At 39.6% G+C, this 11,054-nt stretch overlaps 1 protein-coding gene across 3 annotated transcripts in view; it reads right to left on the bottom strand.

Annotated features, from left to right (window-relative positions):
- Positions 1–5,381: 5,381 nt before the first annotated feature.
- Positions 5,382–11,054, bottom strand: part of LOC148015173 (GPI transamidase component Gpi16 subunit family protein) — a 78,564-nt gene continuing 72,891 nt past the window's right edge. The window contains exons 4-5 of one of the 3 annotated variants that reach the window (XM_087665094.1): positions 6,004–6,181; positions 5,382–5,915 (exon numbers count right to left, since the gene is read on the bottom strand). In XM_087665094.1, coding sequence (XP_087521220.1) covers positions 5,764–5,915; positions 6,004–6,181 — 330 coding nt within the window. In that variant the 3' untranslated portion in view covers positions 5,382–5,763. Of the gene's footprint in view, positions 5,916–6,003; positions 6,204–11,054 lie in introns of those variants that run through there. The other 2 variants (XM_087665093.1, XM_087665095.1) reach the window with 2 other exon arrangements.

The following is an 11,054-nucleotide window of genomic DNA, read 5'->3' as shown; positions in this document are numbered from 1 at the left end:
AAGAGGGAGAGCAAGAAGTTCAATCCAGGAAGAGGAAGGCGAAGACGCATGAAAAGAAGATGACAAAGAAGAAGCAAGAGGAAGAGAATGAGAAAAAAGAGGAGAGCTACTTTTGGCCACACACAAGAATGAGCTTCTCATTCACTTTTCAACTTTATATACAAAACCCTAATTCCCTTTTGGGCAATCATCCCCTTATCCCATTTTTTACATGGCTGGCTGTGGCCTAGGCCCTTTCTCCCATTGTCCTCCTATCTTCCTAGCTTCCTTCCTACCGCCCATCTACCTTTACAAATTGCACGGGTGAGAGCCCCCTGCTCTTAAATTAAATCATGGTGCGCCTTACACTCTTTTACAAAAGTATTGACTTGTGCTTTTTCTTGTGCGCCTTTCTCCTTGATTTAGGACTTTTCTACACTTCTTGTGTTTCCAAATTCTTCTTCGTGCGCCTTTATCTTCCATTTCACTTTTGCCTTGGCCTTTCCTTCTGCTTTAGATTTTCCAGATTCTCCATCTTGTTTGTCTAAGGGTTAACAAGGGTACCAATGCCTCAATGGAGAAGGCCGTACCATCGATGCTCTCCACACACCCCAATTCATCCCTTAAAAAGAGCAATGATGCTCTCCTCAATGATTTTCCCAAAGCTCAAGCACACCATGATAGACTAGCCAATCATGTACATCCATCCTATATGAACCATCAATGGTGGATGCCAACACTGAATAGGCAAAGGTAACACTCACACACATGTTTCCAACATAAGAGCAACCAAGTACTATGGTGACATAAACCATGTGCCCCAAGTCAGTGGGTTCCTAAAGCTTTACTCAAAGCACAAGGCTACTACATGGGCAACAAATTCATCTAGTTGTCGAAGCTCACACACAAAACTACCCTAATATCCCCATAAATAAAATCTTGGGACACTAAACCCCCATAACCAAGGAAATAAGCACCAAGAACACCTCTACCCAATCATGGCTCTCAACAATCCCACAAAATGAAAGAACCGCATACACCACTAGTCAATCCTATACAAAGCCAAACCTCTAAACGTTGATAACTAACTTGCAAAGGATTAGAGTCCAATGAGTTGCCGGAACTAGTTGTGCCCACCTATGATGAAATGTCAAAGACCACTAGAATTCTGTCCCAATCTCATCCACAAAACCAAAACCACCCATTGGATGGTAGACTCCCACTTGTGTCTAAAAGTACCCTCAATTCAATGCCTACAACAAGCATTCACACTGCTTGATCAAATCAATCCCATAAAAATCCAAATATCCCTCTCGACATCAGACCTTCTTATGAGATATAGTCTCTCTTGAAAAACTAGCTGCCAGCATGGCTGCAGATACTAGCAATGGCATAGTCATATGTATTCGATGGCTCGATAATACCTATGTTCTATTCGCCCACAGCTATGAATGACTTTAACTAGTCCTCCTTGATAAAAACACTATAGACGGCATGAGGTCCCTACCATGCTCATGGCAAGAATATGAACCCATCTTCACCAAAGTTGCTTCAATCGATGGGGAGCCTATTACAACTTAGATTTCACGAGAAAGCCCTGAAAGAATGATTAATCACCTCCTTTAAACAAAGTTAATTTGAGCCCTTGCCTAATGAACTAGCCAACCTCAATTGTCTTGCACAGACCAACTTCTCATTCTTGTAGCATTGGTTTACTCTATGAGCACAATGGGAAAGAGTAGGATGTTAGATCGTGACCAACTAGCACGAAGTCTTGAAGAGCTGTTAAAAGAACTACAAGAGTAAAGAGATTAGCTAGATTATTCTCTATTGCTAGAGAAAAACACTTAAATCGTAGTAGCCAAAATTATCCTTGAGCATGAGTAGACCACTATCAAAGCAAGTACTCTATATCATAAATACTTAGGCTAATATAAAAACCATTCTAGTAAAGCATTAGAATGGATTTAGAAGTCATCACTAACTCCAACTTATGACTATCTAATATATGTATACTATTCATAGCCACATTAATGTCGAATAGGCATATATTTACGGCATGAGGTAGTACATATATATTATTGATCATCTCATAGATTTAGTGCATATTTGCTACATAAATTAATACTAATATGTGCCTATTTATACGTATTTTTTGTTTTTCACCTCAACTGAGGATAAACTGCTTTTTAACTCCCAACTAGTGCTATAATAATTTAAAGAAAACAATGTTATTGATTTATTCATTTAATGGGTTTTTATTTATGAATTTTTTGCATATTATTGAATTATGTATAGGGCTACATGTGACACTAGTAACATTGTGCTTAGTAAATAGATGGGAGGAAACTAATGTGCCTTATGTTTCTAGTGATGAGCTGATTATAAGATGGAGTTATGCATATGAAATTATATATTAGTTAAACAAATTCAATGGATAGACATTATTATTTTGAGCACTTCAATTGTATATATTTATTGTGTGCTCATGCATGGGTTTATTTCTTATTATTGTAAACCCCTTTTGCTAAGACCTAAGGGTAATATAAATGTTTTTGTGATATTAAATTAATTAAATATGTGCTAGAAAGTTATTAGTGAAAACATAGCATTTATGCAATGAAATCTAAAGGTGAAATTTTATGTTTTTCATTGTTTTTCAGCACAAAAGTGAAGAAATACAAATCCATTAAATAAATGCATGAGGGAAATGCTCACACATGTATGGAGGGAGATTGTACACACTCTCTTGTCGTACACCATGGTCTCATGTTTTCTCTTATGTCGTTTGTGTTCTCTTAATTTTCAATTTATAAATGGTGATATATGATAAAGAGTTACAACATTGGTATGTAGTTGCTATGAAAAAAATATACAGTACGGAAAACAAGTCCTTATTATGTAATAAATAGATAAATGAAAATTTACAAAATAAATAAATAAATAACATCTTTCTATAGCCATTACCATAACATAAGGATCCTTAATGACATACAAAAGAGTTACTACTAGCTAAGAATGAAGAGAGATCTGTCGTGCTATATCAACTAGTGTCTATCTTATCTAAAGGATTAAGATAGAGAGAATCAAGACGACTAGAAAACTCCAACCTCTAAACATTACACAAATAAAGTGGAAGTCCATAAATATGGATTTGATGGTCAAATTGCATACTATTACAAGCACCTATGACTCAATCATAGTAGCCGTACTAGATAGATTAACGACGGTCACTCATTTAATTCTGTTACAAATATTCTAATATTACTTAACTATTCATAAAAGAGAGATTCAAACTTCATGGATTACCTATGAGCATAGTCAATGATAGAGATTCCAAGATCATCTCTAAACATTACACTTGCTTATTTTGGTCCATTTAAACTCATACTTTAGTACCACCTAATATCCTTCATACCAATGGTCAAATTGAAAGAACAAATTAAGTTATCAAGAATATCCTAAGGGTTTGCTATGGAAGAGTACCTAGAACATTGATTGAATACTAACCGTTAGTGAAACTTTCCTACAATATTTCCTAACAAGAGATAATCAAGACAAGCACATTGCAAGCCCTCTAGATCAAGAGTTGAACACCATTTAACTTTTCAAACTAACTCTTAAGGTGTAAACTTTCAAGGCTGTACTGAAAGAGACAGGTCAATAAGTCCAAATTATTTGCCACAACATTAAAGCTTTCCAAGACCCACATAAATCTTATTTCAATTCCCAAATAATGGTGAGAACATTCAAGGACGGAGACAATTTTCCTGAGGGAAAAACCCTTAAAATTTTTACTATCCTTAAAAGTACCAGAATCTTACTACAAGATACTAGGACCCTATGAGAGCATCACAACAATGGGTAAAGAAACCTACAAACTCATATTGCAACATCATCTCAAGGTCCACATTGTATTTCATGTGAGTCCACTCAAACCGTATGTGCCTAATCTAGACCATATTCTAGAGGATGAGCATATTATAATGCCAACTCAAGAAATTCTCAAACCACAACTAGAAAGGATTCTTTGCATAAGGAAGAAACGCTTAAGATCTCATATCTTATGAAAATATTTTGTACAATGGAAAGATTTATCCCAAAGCGAACACCACTTGGATAGACGAAGTCACCCATGTAAAAACAATAACCCTAATTTCTCTCAAGCTGAGGACATCTATTTCCATTTCTCGAAGGGGGTAAAGGTGTAATGTATCCATTACATTATAATCCCTTCTACTTATTTTAAGACATGTATTCCAAGATGCTTCCAACTGAAGTTGAAAGCCATCAAGATCAAGTTTCCACCAAGAAAGCAATTTACTGGATTCCCCATAAAACTTCTGCATGGCTGAAGATGCCAGTGACAGAAAATTAAATCGCAACTCCTCAAACAGTAAAAAATTTTGACAATTTCAAGTGTTAGGGGTAGAGCCGTATTCAACGTGAAAAACTACTCTCTCAAGAATTGTATGGCTCCTCAATACGATGCAAAGAGCTCTCTAAGTGCAACACTCCATCCCCTCTCACCTACTTATAATACCCCCCTCATACCCCCTCTCATCATCTTCACGATCATCACCATCAGCGACTAGTGACTCCATGAGAGGTTGAAGGAAGGTCTAACTTTCATACTCCCAACTCCTATCATGCCTCCATCCTTACCATCACGTTGCTTATTGCATTCATCTTCTTCTACTCCTTTGTCACATAAGCTTTCAGTCTTATAATTCAACTTATCAGTTCAAATCCACTATCTTATAATCCTACCCACTTATACAAGCCAGATTGTGTATAAACTCAGATTGTGAAGAACCTGCAGCCAAGGCGATAGTGGAACCTCAGGGAGCCTTTAATGCTTTCACTAACGTTGGCAATTCATAGAATCAGACGATGAAGAGCAAAAGCCTCTGAGTTTTTACTAAACCTTTCAATCCTTCAGACATATTTCACTAATAGATTATACCAATGGATGCCAGACAGGAATATTAATACCTCTGCCACCCCACTTACTAGACTCTGGCAAGGTGTAGAAATGCTAGTTCCTCATAGGGGCTATGCTGGCTCAGCTATGTTCATTGGACTACAGTTGGTCAGGTGTACACATCATATGGGACAAAAGTGGGTGCTGCTAACTATACTGCAGCTCCTGAAACTTACTCAGATGTAGGCCAAGAAGGTGGCTGAAAAAATGCCAAGTTGGCTATAACTGCACTTGGTAACTATCATGCTTGGCCTCATTTGGTCATTATCATGCAATCAAGCTGAGCTGTTCTGTGACTAAGATTCCTACTAAATTGTACACCATTTCTCAGCACATGCAATAACTTTTTTCTACCAGCAGAATCTGAATAGAGGGACTTCATTGACAATTACATCAGCAAACAAGCCAGAGTCACAGATGAATACCTTTGTAATAGATTAATGAAAAGCCAACCCTCTGTGACAAGACAAAAAATCACATTTCTTTGGAAGCATGTGTATCAGTTCAAATGCCGGCAGATATACAAACTTGAACAAAATGGTCCTCTCTGTTTGAGATTCAGAAAAGTAACAGGTGATGGAGGTGTGGACTGATGAGCTATCAAGAGACCCTCAAATATCATCTTTTGAATATAGGCAAAACTACAGTGAGCACATGCAGGAAGTTGCAACCCATTTTGCTAGAAACTCTATCTATCCCACACTGAGGCCTGACTGGAAACATTAGAAATGTTTCTGGACCAAATGCAGCATCCCCTATGAATTTCATTAAATAAATTGCCGGTAAGATGACATTGTGGACTAATTTGTTGTAAAGTAGTAGTTTGCAGCCACTGCCACAATTGCAACAAAAATGAACTTGAAAGGCTTTGAGAGCTTAAAACGCGAGATCTCTTTGCGCCTTCCAAATAACTTTGATAGCAACTGCTCAATCTTTCCTGAAGCTGAGACTTCTGAAGAGCACATAATGTAAGAGTGTTAGTATGTAAAAGAGATTTTACACATGTACTTTGTAGCTTGAGAAATACAGTAGCACAGTACCTTTGCTGCTTGCCAACCTTTCTTCCTCACCAATTCTGCGCCGTAAGATGTTCAACAATGAACCAAAATATAGTGCCAGAACCGTGCAAGTCAAAGTGATCACATTGTAAGGCATACTGAAGTCTGGAGTAGCCAAAGGTACCAGCAACACCTCAGTGTACACTTGCATCGATCTGGACTTCTGAAAACAACACTCATAACTTGAGTCAAAGAGATTGTGTAAGTTACGCAGATGTCTTGCTGACATAAGAAATCACAAACAAAGGCAGTGTGTGTGCACATGCATACAGAGAAGTGAAGCATCTCTTAAATCTCAATGGCACAAAAAGGCACACTATTACATCCTTGATAAAAATGATTAGAAAAGAACTAGCATATCCATGGATTTTATAGTGGAATTGTCCAGCACAAATCAAGGCTATGATGTAATTTCAGTTCTCATAAGCCCATCAGTAAAGATGTAAAGCTATCAAAGATTTAGCCTAAATTGATCCCATGATTACTAACGAATTTCTTCAGCTCTCCTACAACCCCAGAACACAAATTTAGAGAATTGATTCAGAAATATGATATTCTAGAACTTAATGGTATGATAAATGGCTCAAAAAGTTCCATAAATAGGGCACCTGGGGCATGGCCACTCCATCCTTGATCTCATCATCCATGTGCCCTTACTCTTCACTACTCTACCCTAATTCCATCGCCATTCTTATGTTGCCATTGTTCACATCATGGGTTTATGCAGTATGTTCAGGGGTATTCGAATGGGTAGCTAGGTGGGCATTTAGGCCAGTCTGGGTGGCACATCTGCCATCTCTGGACCTGACTGTTATCGCAGTGGCCAACCTGTATTTTAGCGCCATTTCCAGCTGGCCAACCTGCTGAATTTTATGGTCCATTCATGGCCTAAATAGTGTGTTGGATAAGGGGAAGAGAGGAGCAGGCTGAGACATTAGTTGTAAAGGGAGCACCGATTGGTAGACAGCAATAATATACAAGGGGCTGAACGGGGGTGACAAAGTTGAAGATGGAGAATATGTCCTTGTTGTGGATGAGGGCAAGGATGTTGACGAAGTAAAGGAGGAGCTATCTCAAGGTTTGCACATGATCCCAGCTATGATATGGTCCAAGGCTGCTCTGCTAATGCGTCGAGGGGTGAGTCTCCTATTTCACAATGATGGCTCTGATCTGACTATGGTGGGCCTCTCAATTGACATTGACCACCCAGTCAACATCACCATGCTTGGCAAAGTGCAACGGCCCTGTCTAGTGTGTCTCCACAACATGAGGTAGGTCCAGTTTGGCGGGATGAATCTATATCTACTGAGCTAGTAGTGCATGTGGGGTCTGGTCTATGGAAGAAATCCGTCACTACACTCTACCTACGTCCCTCTGGATAGACTCGTCTCTTGTCATGTAGCAATGTTGTGCAGTGCCTCTAAAGCTCCAAGAGAAAAAGCCCTAGACATCTCCGGTCCTCATATTCCATGACATGGTGGAGGTGTCCAAAGCCCTCATGGAAGAGGCAATCCCCGTATGTCACAATACATTGTAATCTACATATGTAGTGTTCCTCTGTCTCAGGCCCTCTGTCACAAAGTTGGCACAACCTATCTTCTGAAGGAATATCTGTCCATCTATCTGTCTCTATCCTCAGCTGATGGGAGGTAGAGCATATCTATCCAATAGCAGCCCTCATACCATGGGAGAGGTGCATATCCATATATTGTGGTCGGACAATAAATCCATCCTCAGAGATATTAGGAAGTGGCTCCAGTAAAACTCAATCTTTGGTCCTAGAGGGAGAGGAAGCTCAATTCAGATCCTCTCTAACTCAACTCTTAGAACATTGGCCCTAATGATTGAATTCAGCTCAGATCAGCTGAGGGGGAGTGTAGGACAGTCCAAGATATAGTCAAAAGGAAGGAGCCAATTGATGTCTAGCCCATCTAAGCCCATCCAAGTTGCCATCTATGAGTATCAACATTCCTCACCCGCCTCTACTAGCTATCTGGAGAAAGTGGAGAATGTCAATGCTAATCTGGGATATCTGTGGCATGGGAGTTCCAATATCCTGTGTAAGGAAGTCACTACTCTAAAGAATGTTGTGCTAAGAAATGCACTTAACCACTTAAACAGCCCCAAAACATGCTTATTTTAGGCTTATTTTAGCCAGAACCCTAAAATGGGGAGAGGATCGAGAGAGTTAAGTGGGAGAGGATCTAGAACCCTAATTTCTATAAATAGGCAGCCAGCCCTCCACTCTTCTCTAATCTCGTTTTGCAGATTTCAAGTGTTTCAGCTTGTTGCCCACAAACCATTCACGGAGGACATCTCAACCAAAGCTATCCATTGCTGTCTCCATCAGTTGGCGCCTGATTTCCAGCCCTCTTCACATAGTTTGGAGCTGATTCCAGCTAGGCGACTATTGTTCTTGTGCAGACCTGCTGCCGTACAGCCTGCCACATCATCACAGTCCTATTGCCTACGTTTTTAGTCTTTCTCTCTCCTGTAGGTTGTCCTGCCTACGTTTTTAGTCTTTCTCTCACTTGTTGCCTGCGTTTTCAATCTTTCTCTCTCCTCACTGCTGTCTGCATCAGATCCAACTTCTCATTGCTACGTTTGCTGGTATTCGACATTCGGAGGCTGCCTTGCTACGATTCGGGATCCGTTCGGAGTACGACACATTCTCCAGCTCATTACCCCTGCCCTGATCCTTGAGATACAGGAGTTCGAGGTTCAGTATTCATTCATTGCATAGTGTGTTTGTTGTTTGAGCATCGTATTATTGAGTAGTTATATCACTTCATTTATTCATTGTGTTCATTGTCTCTTGGTTACACTAACCCTAACTCTGTTCTTTTATCAGTCTGTGCCTTGTCGTATGGTTTCTGTTTATGTTTCTATGTTAGGGTATTTCTTTACAAAGACTACCTCCACAACCATAGGTACTGCACCTAAACTTGCTCTAGTAATAGAGAGAAAGATGGAGAGCTTGCTCCTAATCATGTGTAATATCATCATCGTCAATGGCCTCTCTATGCGGTCCCAACAATCATAAAAGTCTCTCTCTAGGCCACTTTGGTCAACGAGTGGACTCAATCATCTGTGATACAGGTTGTGACCCCAAACCTTGGTTCCATACAGGACAATAAGTGTGAATAGAGTGTCAAACAACGATAGTTTGGTGCAAGGTTCCTGAAATTGTATGCGGGTACACTTGCTCGCAAGGGCCCCTTGGGCTACATAGCCTCACGCTAGCTGCCCCCCTCAATGAAAATCTCGGGCCAAAAAAAGTGACTCCTAAGTATACATATTCTCTCACATGCTCCACTATATCTCCTCAAAATGTAAACTAATACATAAATCGTGTCACCCATGCTGCAAAAGTATTGAATACCATGGCTTTGGTTTCCCCAATATTCATTGTGAGATCTCTATCTCTGCAAAAGTTATATAGTGCATCCAAGTGATGCTACAAGCCTTTCGATGAGTCTGAAATGAGTACAATTTCATCGACATAGGCTAGCTTCGGATCCACCTCCGCTATCAATGTAGTCAAGCCCTCCGGTGAGTCTGAAATGAGAACAATTTCATCAGCATATAGTAGTATTGGTATTAACCTTCCAACAAGGCTAGCTTCGGATCTAGCTCCCCTATCAATGTAGTCAAACACCTTGTCTATCTTGGTTATTTTGTATTATAGATAATAGAACACATGTTTAGAGCTAAAATAGCAATGTCATTTGAGTTAATAGGATGAATACATGAGCATAACAAGGCAAAACCTCATGCACAACATGCGCAATGTGCTACTAGAAGACAGATGGGAGTATATATGTAATACATCATACAACAAAGCAAATCGTAGGGTGCATGGACAAAGAGTCTCTTCATTCTTTTGTGTGAGTGAGTGTATGAGAGAGAGAGAGAGAGAGAGAGAGAGAGAGAAAGGCTTAGCTTTTCTTTTTTTTTGGGGGGGTAGGGGAGGCACGCAAGAGATGCACTTGGAATTGCATATTCAAGAAAGAGTAAGAGAGGCTTGAAATTATGATAATAAACATAAGGCTTGGGAGTTGGAAGATATTGTGTGGTCTAGTCTTCATAGGCTCAAAATACTATTTTTTGGTAGGAATTGGTACGGATACGTACCATACGGTATAGTACGAACCGTACCGAACGAAGTAGTCCGTACATAGTACGAATGCAACTATGGACCATCCTCATCCTGTGCCTTTCCATTCTATAGTCTATAGATTGCCTCGAACCATCTTACTCGTGAAGAAGGACCACCACGTTGGCCTAAGGGCCTGTGGGGGTTGGGTGTTTGGCTCAATATATCATAGAACTATTTCTCATAATGGAACCAAGTATTAGGGAATGCAATTTGTATGGGGGATTGCCCTTGTAAAACATTCTCTATGCTCTTTTGCTATCTCATCCCAAAATATCTAGTATATCTCTATCTCAATTTTTGCCACATAGTCTAGCTTTTTCTTCTACACAAGGCATCTAAAGAGCATCCTTGCCAAGGTTGTCCACGTCCGACGGACGGGTCAACTCGTCTGACCTATCCACTCTCGTCCCGGTCTGTTCCTCACCCGAGTCGCCTAACTACGCCGACTGCGCCCTATCCGACGGTCGACCGTTACCCATACCATGTACACCTATGGCCAACAAACAGTCACTTTTTTTTACCATTTCCCCCTATTTCCTTCAACGTTTTCTTTTCTTCTTTTCTTTCTTGAATCTTCTCTATTCTTCTTTTCTTTCTTTCTTATCTTTCTTTTCTCTCTCTCTAACTTTTCTTTCTCTCACACAAAGACTCAAGAGAAAAGATTAAAGATTAAACTAACAAGTTTAAAAACTCTCTCTCCTTTCCTCTCCCTCTCTCATGATTCAAATTTCATCCATCTCTCTCTCTCGTATATACACAATGCCACCATTCAAATTTCAGAATTTGAAATCTCTCTTTTTTTTTCGTAAAATATAATTGTATTAATTACGAAAAAAATACAAGATTACTTGATTACAAGATACATGACGACAAT

The sequence above is a fragment of the Lygodium microphyllum genome, chromosome 24 (genome assembly GCF_053477565.2).
Source record: "Lygodium microphyllum isolate KBCC chromosome 24, Lygodium_microphyllum_v1.1.10, whole genome shotgun sequence".
NCBI classification, from domain to species: Eukaryota; Viridiplantae; Streptophyta; class Polypodiopsida; order Schizaeales; family Lygodiaceae; genus Lygodium; species Lygodium microphyllum.
The sequence above is the reverse complement of the archived record's forward strand: the minus strand, read 5'-3'. Positions and strand labels throughout refer to the sequence as shown.